The following is a 21,693-nucleotide window of genomic DNA, read 5'->3' on the forward strand; positions in this document are numbered from 1 at the left end:
GTTTTGACAACGTGTTACCTCACCTGAGTCTCCTTGAGCGCTGAGTTCGGAGTGTGAAATGCGAAACCCAAACAACTCCATTTTAGGATAGCACCGCCATTTTGAGTAAAACCCCCTCCCGCGGAGAGAAAACGAAATTTAAAGAGAAAGAAACTCAACGAGCCAATCAAGGGAGGGCAGGAAAGTTCCTCAAGAAAGCCCCTCACCTCCCACCAATCAGTAGCTTACAAGACCTCCTTAGTTAAAGAATTAACCAATCCCCTTAAGCTTCCCGCTTCCCCCGCTATACGGTATAAAAATAGATCGCCGCCATCACTCGGGGCTCTGTCCGCACGGCCACTAGGTTGTGTGGAGGGAGTCCCTGCCGGAGCTTGTAATAAAGTTCCTCACTGCTTTTGCATCGACCCGCGGCTCCTGTGGTGTTTGGTGGGATTCCGCGATCCAGGTACAACATTTTGGGGGCTTGTCCGGGATCCCCCGGGCCCTCCAGGATCCGCGCTTCAGAGGACGAACAGCCGGTAAGCAGTAGCAGCAGCTCCATCTGTATCTGTAACGGGGCCCCTCTCTGTAGCTGGACTTAAACCTAGGCGCACGCTCCGATACGGTCTCCAGCAGGCAGCAGGAAGAGACGTCTTCCAGCTCCCACTCTGTAGTCCCGTGTATATATATATATACACCTCTGATATACATCTGATATACTCTGTACCTCTTGTTCTTGGAATTGCGCGCTCTGTTATTTGTCTGGTGTGTTGTCTTGTTTGTTCATTGTGTTGTTATAGCCACGCGTTCCGGGAAACAAACTCACTCAGAAGGACAATGCAGATATAGTGGAGTGCAGTTTATTACACTGCACCAAGGCAGAGTCTCCTCTTAGCCAAGGACCCCGACCAGCATTTGTGAAAATCTTTTATACCCCATGTGTACGTGTCCCAACCCACCACCCCAAATTCCTTGAAACTTACATAAACAAAGGAAGGGTAAATACAACTACAATAACCCCATCATTCACGTGTTAATGTGTTCAAACAGTTAATAATCAATAAGCCCGCAGTTACATTCCAAACAGTTGATAATCAATAAGCCCGTGGTCATGTTCCAACTAGTTAATAATCGATAAGCCTGTGATTACATCCTGATAGATACGGAAAAAATTTATGACCTGTCCAGAGGCAGGGGTGATTATGGTATGTTTTCTCTTAGGTGATGAGTAACCTGGATACGATCTTCAAGGTTCCCCTGTCCGGAGGGGGTCTTCTCCTTCCATTGTCGTTCCCACAGGCATTAAGCAGAGAGTTCAGGGTCCACTGGAGAGGTGGCCGAGCATGATCAGCACAGACAGGCCTGAGATGGAGTCCAGGCCCTATGAATTCCTTCTTCATTCCCCCCTCTTGATGCTCTTAACTCATATTATGAGCATCATTCATAGGGATATATTGCACCCTGGCTCTCCAACTGCCAATTAGGGAGAATGACATCAACCTTCAGGTTACGAAGTTCATAATACATTGTAAAATTCAGGGTCCACAAAGCAGAACTATCAAGGCAACTATGACAGTGGTAAGTATCGTTTTCTACCAATCGCCCTTCACCCAAGATAGGACCAAAGTCCAGAAAGGAATGTTTTCATTTGACATTGCTTTTACCTGGTTTTTCATGTCATCTAAAGCAGTTGATACATTGTCAGATAAGTCAGGAATGTATACACAACATTCAACCTTAATTATAGCACAGGTCCCTCCTTGAGCAGCTGTATGTCCAAAGCCATTTTATTATGAATTACTGTTTTTCTCATTTAGATTTGCTCTTCATTTAAGGCTTGGATGGCTTCTGTTTTATCTATGAGGGCCTGTTTGTGAAATTAGTCAAGGCCTCTACTTTAATCATAATATTTGTTGTCCCTATAGAGGGTACGAAAAAGGCAGCAATATACTCATACCATTGAAACACAGATCTTGTCCACCTAGCATGTAAATAAGGTAGATTTACTGGGGCTTGCTGTAGGTTAGGCTTTTGTTACACTGGCGTTTATATCAAATGTAGCCCCATGACCCGAGTCTATTGACTGTAGGTCTTACACCAAGAGAGCAAGGAGAGGTTATGATTGACAAAAGAGAGGAAAGTTTCTTTTTATCATCCCAGAAAAGAGCAGAGTGGTTTAAAATCTCCTTGGCAGAGCGGTGTCACCCACCAAGGAAGTCCATCCATCACAGACAGAGGCATAGCCCCACATACCCAGCAGTTGTAGGTGTTCTGGAAGTCCGCGTAGGAATGTGCCCATGAGATGAAAACATTGTCGGAAGTTAAATTCAAAATCACGTTGATGAGGCCAAGCAGCAGGAGTTGATTGTGTGACTTCATCCTGAGGAGGGGCTCCTCTGGGATCTTCTTTTCCTTCTTCTTAAGGATAGTCTTGGTCTCTCGAGGGTCAGTGGGGTCCCTCTGTGCAGTCCACTCAGCGTTTTCTGGGTCTGCGTGGTATGCTCTCTTCACTCTCCTATGATGGACCCAAGGGACAATACCTGCAACTTTAACTGCAGTAGGGGTAGTTAGAATAACATAAGGACCCTTTCACCAAGGGGCTAGCAAATCATATTTCTAATCTTTGACCCATATTTGGTCACCAAGTGTAAACTCATGAATCTGTTCCCCAAGGAGGAACGGCACCCTTTCTTGTACAAACTTAGTTACCCAATTTATTACCTTACCCAGTTCCATCTGCTGTGAAATCCTATCCCCCCCCTTACCTGAGGCAAATTTGTTGACACCTGTTTTATTATGGGAGGAGGCCTCCCATACACAATTTCATATGGAGAATAGCCTTGGGACTGTGGGGTCATCCTGAGTCTGAGCAGAGCCGTTGGAAGAAAGTCCACTCAGGAGCAGTCAGTCTCTCTGATCCACTTGGAGAGTCTCTTTAAGTGTCTGGTTGGTTCATTCCACCATCTCACAACTCTGGGCCTATATGCAGTGTGCAGTTGTTATTTGATGTTTAAAGTTTTGCTTACTTGTTGTACTAAATCAGCCACAAAAGCCGGGCCATTGTCTGATCCAATGCTGGGAGGGAACCCAAATCTGGGAACCATTTCCCTAAGCAGGCACCGGGCTACTTCTGATGCTCTTTCAGTTCAGGTAGGAAAAGCTTTTACCCATCCCGAGAATGTACATACCATGACCAGCAGGTAATGGTAGTATCGGTGAGGTTTCATGTCAGTGATGTCCACTCCCAGGTGTTCAAGGGGCAGCGTGCCTTTCAGCTGAATACCCGGAGGTTTTTGTCTGAATACCCGAGAGGCAGCATTAACCTGTGAGCAGGCAGCATGGCCTAGGTGGGTTGCTTGGTGTGTTTGGCTTACCAGACTGTGTGCCAGCTCCTCCGGTACCAATAATTTGCCAGTTGGCAATTCCCACCATCCCTTTTTAGTCTTGATGGCCCCTTCCACTCTGGCTAACCTGACAGCAGTTGTCCCTGTTTTATCAGGCTAGTGCCATCAGTATATAGGACCCAATTAGGGTCTGGAACCTTGAGCCCTTCTTTAAAACAAAACCCGGATACCTTACCTCCTCTTTGTAGATCTGTGCCTTCTTCTACACCCTGTAACCTGCTTCCATCAACAGCTGGAGCAGTGCATTTGTCCCTTTCCAGCATTTTTCCTTGGTCTCATGCAGCCAGCAGCAGGTCATCCCCATATTGTAGGAGCCGACATCCACACTCTTCCGGATGGAATGAGTCCAGGTCAGAAGCCAAGGCTTCCCCAAAGATGGCTGGGGAGTTCTTAAATCTTTGTGGGGGAGTCCAGATGAGCTGTTGTTTGGTGCTCCCGACTGGATCTTCCCATTCAAAGGCAAAGATGGGCTGTGACACTGGGGCGAGGCGTATGCAGAAGAAGACATCCTAGAGATCTAGGTGCGGGGAGCGGCCTGAACCAAAAGGCTGACTCTGGGAGCTGCCTTGATCCTCAAGGGTCTGTTCGCAGACATAGCTCTCTGTCCCGCCACCCCTCTCTGGAATTTATTATCCAAGTTAAATCTTAACAGAACATTAGCAAGCCTTGAATGCACACATGACGCAGATGGATAAGCCTTTCACGACCACCCTTAAGATAAGCGGGATGCCCTTCTTATCCCTTGACGTTGTCAGAGAGTTCTGGTGATTGTTATCTCAAAGTGATGTTTATGGAAAAATATTTTCTCTTCTTAAGATTCTCTTCTTGGTTTAGTATAAATGTAACCCTGAGAAATAAAGAATCATCGCTGACTGCAGCAATCCTCTCGACCCCATCTGTTCTGTGTCTTTATTTCTTAGCCTAAAGGAACGCGTCGTGTTGCTCGCTGAAATCTTCTGGCTGGCCCGGCAAGTGGCGCCCAGCGTGGGGCTCGACAAAAGTTCCTTGCGGCCGCTGCCTGTTGAAACTATTAAGGTGAGTAAGAGTGTATATACTTGTATATTGAGGGGCAGGAAGGAATATTGTCGAGAGTATAAACCATGGGACAAGATCATAGCCGTCAGTTGTTTGTGCATATGTTACAGATAATGTTGAAGGATCGGGGAATACAAGTTACTAAATCAAAATTGCAGACTTTTCTCAGTTTTGTTGAGGAAGTATGTCCTTGGTTTCCAGAGGAAGGGACTATGAGTTTAGAGATATGGGAAAAGATAGGGAAACAGATTCAAACATATTATACTCTCCACGGACCTAATAAGATTCCTGTGGAAACATTTTCATTATGGACTTTAATAAGAGACTGCCTTCATTTTGAACATGAGGAAGGGAGTAAATTAAAACACATGCTCCCACCCGAAGAACCAATTTATGCTACTCCTGAAGGGAAAGGACCCACAACCTTTGAATTAGAATCTGCCAAACCTTTGAAGGAAAATGAGGGAACGCTGACTCCAAAGGATGAGGAAAGTTTAGAGGAACAGGCAGCTGCTTACCATAAGGATGATCGTTGGGAATTACTTGTAACTGACGATTTGAATGTACAGGCAGCAGCTGCCCCTCCGACAAAGAGTCTGGAGGCACTCATGCAGCAATTATTAATAACAATAAAGGAAGAAATAAAAAGGGAAGGTAGGGATGAAGGTGCTGGTGCAATCCCTACTGTGCCTCCTGCCTATGCACCCTCAATTATTGCTGGATTAGATCCTCCGCCTATTTCTAAACCTGAAAATTCATTGAATATAACTCGTAAATCACACAACTTGTCCCCCTTGCAAAAGGCTATGCAACAGGCCCAAAGAGCTGGAGAAACTGTTCAGGGATTCTCCGCTGCTTTCCCGGTATTTGAGCATGAAAACCAACGGTATTATGAGGCCCTACCTTTCAAACAACTAAAGGAATTAAAAATTGCCTGTGCTCAATATGGACCTACGGCTCCTTTTACCCAGGCCATGATAGAGAATCTAGGAGGTCAAAATTTGCCGCCAAGTGACTGGAAACAAATAGCGAGAGCTTGCTTATCTGGCAGGGACTATTTATTATGGAAATCAGAATTTACAGAACAATGTAGTCATATAGCTGAATTGAATCAGCGACAAGGGATTAATACTACATATGAGATGTTGATAGGGGAAGGAGTTTATCAGAATACGAATGCTCAATTAAATTATCTGCCTGGGGCATATGCTCAAATTTCTAATGCTGCTCGGCAGGCTTGGAAAAAGCTCCCTTGCTCTAGTAATAAGACTGAGGATCTTTCAAAAATTCGTCAGGGGCCTGATGAACCATATCAAGATTTTGTGGCTCGTCTTCTTGAAGCAGTAGGTAAGATTATGGCTGATGAGCAGGCTGGAATGGTGCTTACTAAACAGTTAGCCTATGAAAATGCAAATTCTGCCTGTCAGGCTGCGCTTAGACCGTACAGAAAAAAGGGGGGTCTATCAGATTACATTCGTATATGTGCTGATATCGGACCTTCCTATATGCAGGGTATTACCCTGGCTGCAGCTTTACAAGGTAAAAGTATAAAAGAAGTATTATATCAACAGCAAATGAAAAATAAACGAGGATTACCTAGTAGGGGAAATGCTGGCTGTTTTGTTTGTGGCCAGCCTGGACATCGTGCCGCCTTTTGCCCCCAACGAGCCAATTCAGGGAATATTAAAACTCCTAATTTATGCCCTAGGTGTAAAAAAGGAAGACATTGGGCAAAAGATTGTAAATCCAAAATTGATGTCCAGGGCAACCCACTTCCCTTGCAGTCGGGAAACTGGGTGAGGGGCCAGCCCCTGGCCCCGAAACAATGTTATGGGGCAATCCAGGGAAATCAGATGGTAGAAGGCGAGTCACAGACTTGTTCAGAGCCACCTCAAGGAGCGCAGGCTTGGACCTCTGTTCCTCCTCCTACACAATATTAACTCCCGAAATGGGAATGCAAGCTCTGCCCACTGGGGTATACGGCCCTTTGCCTGATGGAACCGTGGGCCTTTTGCTCGGACGCAGTAGCTCTGCCATAAAAGGGCTGCTCATAGCTCCTGGAGTAATTGATGCTGACTGTACAGGAGAAATCAAAATTATGGCCCATTCCCCGAGATGCATTACCACCATAGCTAGCGGACAGCGTATAGCTCAATTGATATTGGTCCCTGCGGTGCAGACCGGAAAAGCACTGGCTTCCAGGAGAGGGGAAGGTGCCTTCGGATCCTATGATGCCTATTGGGTCCAGGCAATAACTAATAATCGTCCTGAGTTAACGTTAAGAATAAATGGAAAGTTGTTTACAGGTATTTTGGACACAGGAGCTGATGTTTCTGTTATTGCCGAGAGACACTGGCCCCGAGAATGGCCTAAACAGATAGCTATATCATCATTGCAAGGAATTGGTCAAACTAATAACCCTGAACAAAGTACAGAACTGTTACATTGGACTGACCATGAGGGTCACGAAGGGGACATTAGGCCTTATATCCTCCCAAACCTCCCTGTAAATTTGTGGGGACGAGATGTTATGACTCATATTGGGAGTATACCTGTATAGCCCCAGTGAACAGGTTAGCAATCAACTCTTGGATCAGGGACTTCTTCCTACTTCTGGGCTTGGGAAATATAACCAGGGAAATGTTACACCCATCCAGCCTAGGAGATTGCCTGATAAAAGTGGACTTGGGTATTTTTAGAAGGGACCTCTGATCCGCCTGTAATTCACGCAGATCCTATTACTTGGAAATCTGAGGAGCCTGTGTGGGTTGATCAGTGGCCCCTTTCCAAAGAGAAAATTGACGCTGCCCAACAACTGGTGCAGGAACAGTTGGAATTGGGACATATTGAACAGTCTAATTCACCTTGGAATTTGCCCATTTTTGTTATTAAGAAAAAATCTGGGAAATGGAGTCTTTTGCAGGATCTGCGAAAGGTTAATGAAACTATGGAAGTCATGGGAACTTTACAACCAGGATTGCCTTCTCCCATGGCTATTCCTAGGAACGCCCACATAATAATCTTAGATTTAAAGGATTGCTTCTATACTATTCCCCAAGCACCTCAAGATTGCCCTCGATTTGCTTTTAGTGTTCCTTCTGTTAATTTTTCCCAACCAATGCGTAGGTATCATTGGAAGGTTTTGCCACAGGGTGTGGCTAATAGCCCGACCTTGTGCCAGAAATTTGTTGCAGCAGCGTTACAGGAAACTCGGGCGAAATTCTCCGATGCTTATATTCTGCATTACATGGATGATATACTGCTAGTGCATATTGATAAAGAGTATTTGTTAGCAGCTTATGCCTTCATGGAACCTGCCTTAAAAGCAGTAGGGCTAATAATAGCCAAAGAAAAGGTACAAACCTTTCCTCTTTATTCCTATCTTGGCTTTCCTTTAGAAAGGGAAACATTTGGAGTTCAGCCCATTGCTTTACGAAGGGATAATCTGAAAACACTTAATGATTTTCAAAAGTTGCTCGGGGACATTAATTGGATTAGACCCTATCTACATCTTGCTACATACGAATTAAAGCCTCTTTTTGATATCTTAAAGGGAGATAATAATCCTACCTCCCCACACAGCCTCACAGAAGCTGGAGAGCGAGCTCTTCAGAAAGTGGAAACTGCCTTATCACAGCAGCATTCCAGTTACTGTGATTATGAAAGGCCTTGGGGACTTTATATCCTTGCCTCAGAACATTCACCTACCGGTGTCCTGTTTCAAGATAACCCTCTAAGGTGGATCTACTTACCAGTTTCTCCCTTACGGGTGTTAAGTCCTTACCATGTTCTTGTAGCCAAAGTAATAGCAAAAGGAAGACAGGAATCTGTGACCTATTTGGGAAGAGATCCCCACTTTATTTGTATTCCTTTTTCAACTGAACAGCAACTATGGCTCTCTCAATTTTCTGATGATTGGGCAATTGCGCTTGCACAGTATGCAGGGGAGATTAAACATTATCCTGCTAATAAATTGTTACAATTTGCACAGCTGCATCAGTTTATTTTTCCAAAAGTCGTGCAGCAATGCCCTTTGAAAATGGGGACAACTGTCTTTACTGATGGATCTTCCAATGGCATAGCCAGCTTGGTAATCGAAAATGAATCTTATTATTGTCAAACCTCATATTCATCAGCTTAGGAAGTAGAGCTTTTTGCAGTACTCCAAGCTCTGCAACGTGTTCCTCAAAGTTTTAATTTATACTCTGACAGTCATTATGTTGTCAGAGCTCTCTCAGTCATTGAAACAGTACCCCTCATTGGAGCTGCAAAGGCCTCTATTCAAACCTTGTTTTTGAAAATTCAGAATCTCATTCGAGCCCGAACTCATCCTTGCTTTTTTGGGCACATACGCGCTCACACTGCCCTTCCTGGGCCCTTAGCGGCTGGGAATGCTCTGGCGGATGAAGCCACCCGTATGGTATGTTATTCTTCCTTAACCCCTATCTCTGCGACACAGGCCTCTCATGCAATACACCATCAGAATAGCAATTCTTTATGGTTACAATTTGGAATTTCCCGAGAGGCTGCTCGTCACATTGTAAAAACTTGTCCTACCTGCCCGCAGTTTTTTGTTCTTCCCACTTATGGAGTCAATCCTCGGGGTTTACTCCCCAACGATTTGTGGCAAATGGATGTTACACATATTTGTGATTTTGGAAAATTGAAATATGTGCCTGTTACTCTTGATACCTTCTCTGGTTTTATCATGGCCACACTTCAATCTGGAGAAGCTAGTAAACATTGTATTCAGCATTGCTTACGGAGTTTTTCTGCTATGGGCCTACCTAAATGCATCAAAACAGACAATGGCCCTGGATATGTTGGCCGCAGTTTTCAAACCTTCTGTGCCCAGCTGTGCATCGTACACAAGACTGGAATCCCATATAATCCACAGGGCCAAGGAATTGTTGAGCGGGCACATCAAACCCTTCAGCACCAATTGAAAAAATTAAAAAGGGGGAGTTTGTATGCTATTACGCCTAACAATCTTCTTAGTCGTGCTTTGTTTGTTTTAAATTTTCTGAGCCTCGATAAAAATGGCAAATCAGCAGCTCAACGTTTTTGGCACTATGATAATAAAAAGGCTCGGCCATTGGTCAGGTGGAAAGACTCGCTGGAAGGCAGATGGCATGGGCCGGATCCAGTTCTAATATGGGGGAGAGGTCATGTTTGTGTTTTCCCACAGAATGCCGAAGCGCCGCGCTGGCTCCCAGAAAGGTTGGTACGCGCGGTGGAGGCGATCGCTGGTGGAACAAATGAGATGACTTACGATCCAGGAGACAGCCCCGCTACCAACAGCCCAGCAGATACAGGCGCTGTTACAAATGGCGTGTGAGAATTCTCCGAATCTTCCCACCGCTTCGCCTACTAATATATTGATTTCTCTATTACTTCTTTTAAACCAGGTAAGTTCCATGGAAGCCAGTGTCTTCTGGGCATATGTTCCTGATCCCCCTCTTTTGCAGCCTGTTGGATGGGAAATGAGTTCCGTTCCTGTGTATGTGAATGACACAATACTTTTGGGGGGGTTTTCTGATAAGCATATTTTTCCACAGAATGCCAGCATTTCTTATACGGGATCCTCTTCACAATTACCAATGTGCTTTTTCTGAAATCATAATGTTTCAGGATGTCTTACTGTTACAGATGCAGGATACTTTGCTTATGATGATGACCATGGCAGTAGTTGGATAATGGATATTCCTAGCATTACGAAATCCACAGGATACGCATGACGAGTCAATGGAACTGGACCTAAAGACATTCCATTTTGTGGCCTGGGGGTAAAAGGACGATATATAGCTGTGCCATGGAAACTTTGTAGAGATGAGACTGCTACTGTATATTCTATTACTAATGACACACATTCCCTTTGGGATTGGTCGCCAGACTCCAACAGGGACCCCGGAAAGGAAGGCAGCAGACAATTTGCAGCCAGAATTTGGAATCTTGGCGGTACCATGGTGTACCAGACCGAGATATGGAAGCTGTTGGCCGCTTTCGGAACAGATGGGTCCCTTTTGCAGACCGGAGGGAAGACCAAAGGAGTACGATCCTGGAGAGCACTTTGGTGGAATGAGACTTGGAGATATCCTCGGGCCTGTGTACCCTGTCCCTTTATGATCCTTGTTGGCTCTGTGACTCTTTCTAAAAATGCTAGCCTATATCATGCTCATTGTTTTAATTGTACCCTGACTAATTGTATAAGAGGTATGAAAAATAATTTTGGGGCTCTGATAGTCAAACAACCGCCCTTCGTCATGATGCCTGTGAACCTCACTGAACCTTGGTATGAGGAGTCAGGGCTTGAGCTGTGGAATAAGATGCGTACAGCCCTTGCTAGGCCACGAAGGGGGATAGGATTAATAATTCTAGGAATAGTAACGCTTGTAACTTTAATTGCTTCTGCTGTTACTGCTTCTGTATCTTTAGCTCAATCTGTGCATACTGCTAGCATTGTAGACGATTTAGCAAAAAATACTTCTAAAGCTTTAGGAATTCAAGAAGATATAGATAGAAAGTTGGAGGATAGACTAAACGTGCTTTATGATGCAGTAAGATTTTGGGGGGAGGAGGTGCAAGGGTTAAAGCTAAGAACCAAAATTAGATGTCATGCTAACTATCGTTGGATTTGTGTTACGCCAAAAATTTATAATAATACCGAGACCCCTTGGAATAAGATAAAATTACATTTAGATGGTATTTGGCATAATGAAAACATTTCCTTGGATCTATTACAACTTCATCAGGAAATTCTTGATATAGAAAATGCTCCTCGGGCTAGTAGGGATTTGGCAAAAAATGCTGAAGAGTTTGTTAACAGTTTGTTTTCCAATTTTCCCTCGATAACCTCACTTTGGCATCTTTTTTCGGGGGTCGTGGCCGCATTTCTGGTATTAGCGCTTTTTGTGTGCATTGCTCCTTGTATCATAAAGAAATTTGTCAAAGAGCTGTGGGACATCAAGGCTGTCCTACACAGTAATTACTTACGCCAAAAAAATCAGGCATTTCCTCTTATTAAATAAAAGAGGGGGAGCTGCGGGGAGCGGCCTGAACCAAAAGGCTGACTCTGGGAGCTGCCTTGATCCTCAAGGGTCTGTTCGCAGACATAGCTCTCTGTCCCGCCACCCCTCTCTGGAATTTATTATCCAAGTTAAATCTTAACAGAACATTAGCAAGCCTTGAATGCACACATGACGCAGATGGATAAGCCTTTCACGACCACCCTTAAGATAAACGGGATGCCCTTCTTATCCCTTGATGTTGTCAGAGAGTTCTGGTGATTGTTATCTCAAAGTGATGTTTATGGAAAAATATTTTCTCTGCTTAAGATTCTCTTCTTGGTTTAGTATAAATGTAACCCTGAGAAATAAAGAATCATCGCTGACTGCAGCAATCCTCTCGACCCCATCTGTTCTGTGTCTTTATTTCTTAGCCTAAAGGAACGCGTCGTGTTGCTCGCTGAAATCTTCCGGCTGGCCCGGCATCTAGGCAGGTGTAAACTTTTTAGTCCTCGGCAGGAGGAGGCTAAGTAAGGTATAGGGGTTTGGAACAGTGGGTTGTAAAGTCAGAGTAACCATGGTTTACTAGCCTGAGATCTTGTCCAGGCCTGTAGTCCTGTCCTCCTTCCTTTTTGAGTGGCAGGCTCGGTGTATTCCAAGCCGACTGGCACTCTATTAGAATACCTGCTTGTTTCAATCTACTGATGTGGGGCAGTATGCCGGCCCAGGCCTCTGTCGGTAGCGGGGTCTGGTTTGAGTTCTGTTATCACTGGGGCTTGATGTTTAGCTAGCCTGGGGGAAGGGGTGTTGTCTTCCGCCCAGACCTCAGGGAATAATTGAGTTAGCTCTCTCATGCTCTTTTGGCCCACCCGGTTCTTCCTTCAGAGCTCATGCAACCTCCACTCATCTTGGGGGCGTATTGAGAGGGCAAATAAGTCATAGAGTCCATCCAGAAGGTGGGCCTCTCCTCAGGGGAGAAAGTCACCTGTGCTCCTAGTTTGGAGAGCGAGTCTCTTCCCAACAGGGGTACTGGGCACTCAGGAATGTAGAGGAATTCATGAATCACTTGGTGCCCCCCCCCCCCAATCTGACATTTTCTGGACTGGCAAAACGATTTAATCATTCTCCCGATACCCCAGTTACATCGGTAGTCTTTGGACAGTGGTGCCACAGGTTTTGTTACCACCGACAGTTCTGCTCCTGTATCCACCATGAAGTCAATGTTTTGGTCCCCCACCTGTAAGGTTAACATGGGCTCTCAGGGACATGATATCTCTGAGCCCCAGCAGCCCTAGTTAATTTCCAGGTCAGCAAGCCCCACAACTGCGGGAGCTTCCTCTTCCTTCCTTGCCTTAGGGCATTCATCCTTCCAGTGGCCAAAAGCTCGGGCACACTGGTTTGGCTGTAATGGGCCCAGGGCCTCCCTTGGGACCGGTTGAAGGACTGTCCTGTCCCTGGGGCAGATGAGGTTTTCCGGAGGGCCCGAGATAGACTCCCAGAGTAGCAGCTTGCACTGTAAGTCTCTTGTCTGTTCTCTTTCATTCCCTCTGGCTCTCTGGCAGAGCGCAGTCTCTGCTTAATTCCAGCGTCTCCCTCCCTTTCTAGTCAGTACTCACCGGGAGAGGGGCGTATAGCTTGGTGGTGCGGCTGGAGCTGTTTCCTGAAAGTGTTGGCCAGAGGCTTCTGTCACCGGGATCGGAGCCTGCCAAAACAGCGGCTCTACGACCTCCGGGAGAGCTGGTGGAAGAGCAGCGGCTGCTGCAGGAACTTCACCTGGCCCTGGATCGGGCATTAAGGCGGCCTCCGGTCCTGGTGCTGCACTGAGAGGCAGGCGCCTCATTCAGCATGGGGGAGGAGTCAGGTCATCCCCGTCCAAATCCTGTAGAATTTCCTTTTTTATCATCAGTCAATTTTTGTGCCATTAACATTTTTTCCTTTCCCTTCTGGATATAGAACCTTGTCCAAGTAGGAGGGTCTCGAGCTAACTCTAGCCATGAGTCAATAGATGGATATTGATCCAGGTGTCCTGGCTCTCCTGTGACTACTGTATAGACTGCTTCCACTATGTTTGAGTTCATGGTGTTCTCTGGTGGCCATCCTACTCCCATAGGGGGCCATTCGACCTCACAGAGTATGTGGGGGTGGTTAGGCTTCATCTTCACCCCATAGTCTCCTCCTAATCCCTTCTTTAAATTTTTAATCATGTACTCCAATACAGTTGCCTTAGATTCACTTCCCCCCATCTTGCTTACCTTCTCGAACCTTCTTCTACTTTTTTTTTTTCGTTCTGTCTATGAAGTTCTCAGTACCCTATGTACTTCTGATATTTCCACTCAATGACACTTAAATTGCCATTCTGCCTCCTTCCTAATTGGGGTGAGAAGAGCCTTACCTGCCAGATCCCAGAGGGAGAAGGGGGATCAGCGTGTCTTCACCTGCCAGTCAGCACAGTTGAACCAGAACATCACATGGTCCAAGATTGTTTCTCCCTTAAAGTCCATTCTGCCTTGGTGGGCCTGATCAGGTGAGGATGAAAACACAGATGGGTTAAATATCCCATGTCCCAGGCCATCTCCAGAAAAGCCAATTTATACTCACTTCTGTATCCCCCCTCTTTCTAGCCTAACAATTCCGAGGGGGTCAAGAATTTCACAGCAGACGGGACACCTCCTGGGGGAGGGCAGAATACGAGCATACAAGGACCAGTTTCCTATCCTAAAAATCCCCTGGCGATCGCTTGGTAATAATTTTCCCCTAGACGGCATGGACACACCTCCTAAATGACCTTCACAAATTTCCTTCCTAAACCCTAGCACACTCGTCGACCAGTGTACCAAGCAATCGCTGCCGCATGCCTATTCCAGGCTCCTGTGGGTCCCCGCTCCTTCTAGTCCCTCCCAGGGGGGTGATCAGGCCCCCTCTTCCACCCTGCCGGGTGGGTTCCTCCTCACCTGAGCGCTCAGTTCCCTGCTGCCGTTCACTACCTGCCAAAGCGAAGAAACCGGGAGTTTCTTCGGGAGTTGAAAGGCCGAATTCTTCCAGAGGGGCGAGGTGCCTTCCCCCCTCTAGGAGATTCAAACTACAAAGCCTCGGGGTGGCCTCAAATGAGACCTGTCTCCTCAAAGTGAGGAGTTTCCCGGCCAAGGCACCAAATGTTATAGCCACGCGCGTTCCGGGAAACAAACTCACTCAGAAGGACAATGCAGATAGTGGAGTGCAGTTTATTACGCCGGCGGGCCCAAGGCAGAGTCTCCTCTTAGCCAAGGACCCCAACCAGCATTTGTGAAAATCTTTTATACCCCATGTGTATGTGTCCAAACCCACCACCCCAAATTCCTTGAAACTTACATAAACAAAGGAAGGGTAAATACAACTACAATAACCCCATCATTCACGTGTTATGTGTTCAAACAGTTAATAATCAATAAGCCCGCAGTTACATTCCAAACAGTTAATAATCAATAAGCCTGTGGTCACGTTCCAACCAGTTAATAATTGATAAACCTGTGATTACATCCTGATAGATACGGAAAAAATTTATGACCTGTCCAGAGGCAGGGGTGATTATGGTATGTTTTCTCTTAGGTGATGAGTAACCTGGATACGATCTTCAAGGTTCCCCTGTCCGGAGGGGGTCTTCTCCTTCCATTGTCGTTCCCACAGGCACTAAGCAGAGAGTTCAGGGTCCACTGGAGAGGTGGCCGAGCATGATCAGCACGGACAGGCCTGAGATGGAGTCCAGGCCCTATGAATTCCTTCTTCAGTGTGACTGACTGACGATGGGACAGACCCAATCTGGATGCTCTCCGCTTACCTTAATAACTGACCATTTCAAAGAAGTTAGAGCTTGAGCTCATAATCTGAGTGTAGAAATTTAAAAATCTCGGATGGTTATCTTTTGCAGTGCTGAATGGCCCAGCTTTAACGTGGGCTGGCCTCCTGAAGGGACTTTCGACTTAAGGACTGTCCAGAGAGTCCGAGAAATCATCCTTAGACCTTGAAGCGGACATCCAGACCAGGTCCCATATATCCTGGTTTGGGAAGATTTAATAGTCAGCCCAACCCCTTGGATCCAACCCTTTTTACCTCCACAGGCAGCAGCAGCCACGGAGATCCTAGTGGCTGAAGAAAAGAAAAAGCCTCCGGCTGCCCCCTCTGCCCCTGTTTTACAGGAAGAGTCGACTCTTGATCTCCTTATCACACCTCCACCATATTCTCTCCCTCCTCCTATTCAGCTCGAACCCCCACTCCCCCAACCTTCCCCAGAAGCAGCTGGGGGAGGACCTGCAATGAACACCCGAAATCGTAGGGCCGCCTCCCCCGGGGGGCCTGCCAACTCTACTTCAGCAGCTATTCTTCCTCTCAGGGCTCTGGGTCCCCCTGATGCTGATGGAAATCAGCCCCTTCAATATTGGCCCTTTTCTACTAGTGATTTATACAATTGGAGGACCCAGAATGCCCCATTTTCAGAGAGACCTAAAGAGCTTATTAATTTGTTAGAAACTGTTCTGTTTACTCATCAACCTACGTGGGACGATTGTCAGCAGCTACTCCAGATATTATTCACCACAGAAGAAAGAGAAAGGATCCAGCTAGAGGCGCAGAAACTGGTGCCAGGAGATAATGGGCAACCCACGGCTAACCCTGCGACGATTAACTCTTCCTTCCCTTTGTCTAGGCCACAGTGGGACTATAACATGGCGGAAGGTAAGAAGCGGCTCCAGGTCTACCGCCAGGCTCTGTTGGGGGGTCTCAAAGCGGCCGCTCGCAGGCCCACTAATTTGGCTAAGGTAGGTAATGTACAGCAAGGGAGAGAAGAGAGTCCTGCGGCGTTCCTGGAGAGGCTGATTGACGCATTCTGTCAGTACACTCCCATGGACCCTGAGGCGGAGGATACTAGGTCAGCCTTAATGATGCATTTTATTAATCAGTCAGCCCCAGATATAAGGAAGAAGTTACAGAAGATAGATAGATTAGGTGAAAGATCTATTCAAGATCTGATGGCAGTAGCAGAGAAAGTTTATAATAACCGAGAGACACCTGAAGAGAAGCAGACTAGAGCCGCCGACCGGCAGACGCGAAATATGGCTCGCATTCTCCTGGCCGCCACCAGCGCCCAGCCGAATGAACAAGAGAAGAGACTGAGACAACTGGCAGAAGGTAAGCCGAAACCTAACCCCCAGGGAAAACCAAAGTTAGGACGGAACCAGTGTGCATATTGTGAAAAAGAAGGACATTGGGTTAAGGATTGCCCTAAAAAGTTCAAACAAGGAACCAACGTTTTGGCTCTGGGGGACCTGAGCGACTAGGGGAGACGGGGCCCGGAACCCCTCCCTGAGCCCAGGGTAACCTTAAAAGTGGAGGGGACCCCAATTGAGTTTTTAGTGGACACTGGGGCCGAACATTCTGTCCTGCTTGACCCACGGGGAAAACTCTATTCAAAGACTTCATGGGTGCAGGGGGCCACTGGTATGAACAAATACTCATGGACTACCCGAAGAAACCTAGATCTGAGCACAGGCCGGGTATCCCACTCTTTCATGGTCATACCAGACTGCCCCTACCCACTGCTTGGCCGAGACTTTCTAACCAAAATAGGAGCCCAGATCCATTTCTCACCTGAGGGGGTGAATGTTATGGACCCGGCTGGTAGGCCGGTACAAGTTCTAACCATGCAAATAGAAGATGAGTACAGATTACACCAAGGCCCCTCCGAAGTAGCCCCTGAGGCTGATATGCATCAGTGGCTTAATGAATACCCACAAGCCTGGGCAGAAACTGGAGGTCTAGGCTTAGCCAAACATCGGCCCCCAATCTATATTGAATTAAAACCAGGAGCAGAGGCCGTCAGAGTCAAGCAATATCAGATGCCACAAGAGGCTCAAAGGGGTATTCGCCCTCAACATACGCAGGCTGTTGGCTCAGGGCATCTTACGCCCATGCCAATCCAATTGGAATACCCCGCTTCTCCCAGTCAGAAAGCCGGGGTCCAATGACTACAGGCCAGTGCAGGATTTGAGACAAGTTAACCAACGGGTGATGGACATCCACCCCACAGTACCAAACCCCTATACTCTTTTGAGCTCCTTGAACCCCAATCACCAGTGGTATACAGTACTGGACTTAAAAGATGCTTTTTTTTAGCCTCCCCCTGGCACCCAAAAGCCAGAATATTTTCGCCTTCGAATGGTCAGATCCAGAGGAAGGCATTCATGGGCAACTAACTTGGACGAGACTACCACAAGGATTCAAGAACTTGCCCACGATCTTCGATGAAGCATTACATGAGGACCTGGGTGAGTACCGTATCCAACACCCACGGGTTACCTTGCTACAGTAGGTGGACTACCTTTTGTTGGCCACAGAATCCCAACAAACCTGTCTGGAGGCAACCAGAGACTTGCTGTATACTTTAGGTGAGCTGGGATATCGGGCCTCTGCAAAGAAAGCACAAATTGGCAGACAAGAGGTTCATTACCTGGGATACCTATTAAAAGAAGGACAGCGGTGGCCGTCCAAAGCTAGAAAAGAGACTGTGTTAAAGATCCCTAAGCCCCAGAGTCAACGCGGAATTAGAGAATTTCTGGGGTCTGCTGGATTCTGTAGATTATGGATCCCAGGTTTTGCTGAAATGGCAAAACCACTATACCAGGCAACAAAAGAGACTATACCATTTGCCTGAACAGAGGAAATGGATAAAGCCTTCCAGGACATTAAGGCAGCCCTCCTGTCAGCCCCTGCCCTAGGTCTACCTGACGTCACTAAGCCCTTCCTTCTCTATGTAGATGAGAACAGAGGGGTAGCCAAAGGGGTGTTACTCCAGAAACTGGGACCTTGGGAAAGACCAGTGGCATATCTTTCAAAAAAACTGGACCCAGTGGCTAGTGGATGGCCCCCCTGCTTGCGTATGGTGGCTGCAGTGGCCTTGTTAGTAAAAGACGCTGGCAAATTAACCCTGGGACAAGAACTGCAAATAACAAACCCTCATGCCATAGAGGGTATATTGAGACAGCCTCCAGATCGATGGATCAGTAACGCTAGACTGACCCATTACCAGGGACTACTACCAAATCCTACCAAGATCATTTTTCAGCCGCCAACTACTTTGAACCCAGCCTCACTCCTGCTGGATCCAGACGTGGACGCTCCACTACATGACTGTGCTGACATCCTGGCTCAAGTATGTGGGATCCGGGCTGATCTGAAAGACGTCCCCCTTCTGGATGCTGAACTGACTTGGTACGCGGATGGGAGCAGCTTCGTACAAAATGGACAAGGGACAAAAAAAAATGCAGGACCTCGTCAGAACTGCAAAGATTGTCATCAAAGACTACCAGGCGAAAACAGAGAAAATTGCCTCGGACTGTAAGGCTTGCCTGCTAACAAACCCAACCAAGACTTCAGGAGCAACTAAAGGAGCCAGAGAAAGGGGAACACGCCCTGGAGCCTACTGGGAAGTAGACTTTACTGAAGTAAAACCGGGACAATACGGATATAGATACCTGCTAGTCTTCATTGATACTTTTTCTGGATGGGTAGAGGCCCACCCAACAAAAAAAGAGACAGCCCAGGTAGTAACAAAAAAACTCTTAGAAGAGATCCTGCTGCGGTTCGGATTCCCTGCACAGGTAGGTTCCGATAACGGTCCCGCCTTTGTCTCCAAGGTAAGTCAGGGACTGGTGGTGGTTCTGGGGACAAATTGGAAATTACATTGTGCCTATCGACCCCACAGTTCAGGACAAGTAGAAAGAATGAACAGAACTTTAAAAGAGACCTTGACCAAATTAACCCTAGAGACTGGCGGAGACTAGGTGGCGCTCCTCCCCTTTGCCTTGTTCTGGGTGCGGAACTCACCTTACATGTTGGGGTTAACCCCCTTTGAAATTATGTTCGGGAGACCTCCCCCTATTGCACCTAGTTTAAAGACTGATTTAATAGCTGACTTACCTGTTGATGCTCTGTTTTCCTCTCTCAGACTCCTCCAACGGGTGCACAAGGACATTTGGAAACGGCTAGAAGCCCTATACCTCACCAAGCCACCTCCTGAACCGCATCGTTTTTGGCCAGGAGATTGGGTCTATGTGCAAAGACACCACTCAGGCACCCTCGAACCACGCTGGAAAGGACCCTACTCCATCATCTTAGTCACACCAACGGCCCTCAAGGTAGACGGTATCTCAACGAGGGTCCACTTCTCGCGGGTGAAGCCTGCTGATCCTTTCACCGACATCCACGAGGTTCTGCCACAATGGAGAGTCTCCAAGCATCCGGACAATCCACTCAAGCTAAAACTTCAGAAACGCCCCAAAAGACTATCTCTCTCTTAAGGTACTTTGTGCTCTGGGCAGCCATCCAGGGGCTTACCTCAGCCAATCCCCATCATCCGGTTAACATGACTTGGATGGTCTACAACCCTGAGACCGGAGAAATACTTAATTCGAGTTCCAACGTAGCCCCCAAAGGGACATGGTGGCCCATATTGACCTTTGATTTATGCGTCCTAGTGGCCAACGGTAACGGCTTTGGTCCCCACCAACTGACCGACTTTTTTGCTCATGGCTCCTATGGCTTATTCACCCGTAATTGTGAGGGTAAGGGCCTACATTATTAGGAACAAGTGCCTGTCTATGTCTGCCCCGGGGGAGGAAGGGATCAGAACCAAATTGATAAATGTGGGGGAGTTGATTCTTTTTATTGTGCCGCTTGGGGATGTGAAACTACAGGAACGGTCCATTGGCTCACCAACTCTGACGAAGACCTCATTCAGGTAAAATCACCCCCGAACACCCAAAAGTGCCCCTCTCAGGGAGTAAAATCTAAACCTGGACAATGTTTTCCATTACAGATTGAGTTCACAGATAAAGGGAAAAAGTTTACCAGGTGGGATTTTGGCCGAGCCTGGGGCCTCCGTCTCTACAAGACCGGATATGACACTGGAGTCCGGTTTGAGCTTAAATTAAAGCTGGGACCAAACCAGGTGATAGCCCCAAAACCTTCTTCCCAAGAGATAACCCCAAAACCTCCCTCCCAGAACCAAAGTCGGGATACTGGACCTACTCCACACACTCGTCCCATAGCCGACATGTCTCCACATACAGACCCCCTTATAAAGATGATATAGTTGACTCTGTAGAAGACCCATGATTGGGCCTTCCATAGGAACTAGAAGAGGGGGAAATGTGAAATGTGAAACCCAAACAACTCCATTTTAGGATAGCACCGCCATTTTGAGTAAAACCCCCTCCGGAGGAGAGAAAACGAAATTTAAAGAGAAAGAAACTCAACGAGCCAATCAAGGGAGGGCAGGAAAGTTCCTCAAGAAAGCCCCTCACCTCCCACCAATCAGTAGCTTACAAGACTTCCTTAGTTAAAGAATTAACCAATCCCCTTAAGCTTCCCGCTTCCCCCACTATACGGTATAAAAATAGATTGCCGCCATCACTCGGGGCCCTGTCCGCACCTGGCCATTAGGTTGTGTGGAGGGAGTCCCTGCCCAAGCTTGTAATAAAGTTCCTCACTGCTTTTGCATCGATCCTCGGCTCCTGTGGTGTTTGGTGGCATTCCGCGATCCGGGTACAACAGGAGGAAGTCCTCGGCCTTTTTTGGCTCGAGGCCCACGGGCATCCCATTCACTTGGATACAGTAAGTGCAGTACAGATTATTCTTGTTCAGGCTACCAGCCTTGGACTAGGCCCTTCAGGATCCTTATCAGCCTTTGCAGCCAAGACCTATCTGAACCATCGTATGTGCAGCTTCTTACCCCTTTTCACTAGTCTGGAGGCCCATGGAAGCAAAAACCGTGTTTATATTCAGAGCTTAAAACAGCCTGGCTTATAAGGCTCGTTCAGTAAATTCGGCACTTTCTTGAAGTCAGGCACTAGACTTTTAATTCCAGTTCTCCCACAAGCTTCCGCTTTCATCATCTCCAAGTCACTTACTGCAGAGCAGCTAGAGCTTTTAAATGAATCTGCTTATAGATCACTCCTGGCTTCCCTTATTTAGAATAAAATCCAGTTCCTTACATAAAAGACCTACATTACATTATCTGGCCACCTACCTGGGACTTTAGCCTGTTCCTGTAGGTCACGGAGACTCGAATTCTATTTAGGGCCTGTTAACTGACTTTAATATTCTTCTAGATCTTCATGAGGGTGGGGAGTGGCCTTGTAGGTCAAGTCTCAGCTCAGGTTATCAGTCAGGAACATTGCACCCAATCTAAAGTAGCCCTCTGCCACTCTTTTGGACAGATTACTGATTGTCTTCATGCCATT

The 21,693-nt window shown here is 46.9% G+C and overlaps 2 protein-coding genes and 2 pseudogenes across 3 annotated transcripts; 3 read left to right on the forward strand and 1 right to left on the reverse strand.

Moving 5' to 3' along the window:
• The first annotated feature begins 148 nt into the window (after positions 1-148).
• On the forward strand, positions 149-11,809 carry LOC122437125 (endogenous retrovirus group K member 7 Env polyprotein-like). Of its 2 annotated transcripts, none has more exons than XM_043461668.1 (3): positions 149-518; positions 4,304-4,418; positions 9,607-11,809. In XM_043461668.1, the coding sequence occupies exon 3, from the start codon at positions 10,382-10,384 to the stop codon at positions 11,444-11,446; it is 1,065 nt and encodes a 354-aa protein (XP_043317603.1). In that variant the 5' UTR covers positions 149-518; positions 4,304-4,418; positions 9,607-10,381; the 3' UTR covers positions 11,447-11,809. The 2 variants fall into 2 exon arrangements, with proteins under 2 accessions (XP_043317603.1, XP_043317604.1); XM_043461669.1 differs by having other exon boundaries at positions 10,068-11,809.
• LOC122429233 lies at positions 1,316-2,358 on the reverse strand (annotated as a pseudogene).
• LOC122437127 lies at positions 6,106-11,809 on the forward strand (annotated as a pseudogene).
• Positions 11,810-15,429: 3,620 nt separating this feature from the next.
• On the forward strand, positions 15,430-20,921 carry LOC122437131. Its single transcript, XM_043461679.1, is given in 4 exon segments — positions 15,430-17,322; positions 17,324-17,557; positions 17,559-17,718; positions 19,398-20,921. Coding segments are annotated over 4 exon segments (2,046 nt in total). The 5' UTR covers positions 15,430-15,711; the 3' UTR covers positions 19,439-20,921.
• Positions 20,922-21,693: the final 772 nt, after the last annotated feature.

This window comes from Cervus canadensis, chromosome 2 (assembly GCF_019320065.1).
Source record: "Cervus canadensis isolate Bull #8, Minnesota chromosome 2, ASM1932006v1, whole genome shotgun sequence".
In the NCBI taxonomy this organism is placed as follows: domain Eukaryota; kingdom Metazoa; phylum Chordata; class Mammalia; order Artiodactyla; family Cervidae; genus Cervus; species Cervus canadensis.

Coding starts and splice junctions, on each gene's coding strand:
- LOC122437125 (XM_043461668.1), top strand. CDS start 10,382: ATGGTGTACCAGACCGAGATATGGAAGCTGTTGGCCGCTTTCGGAACA.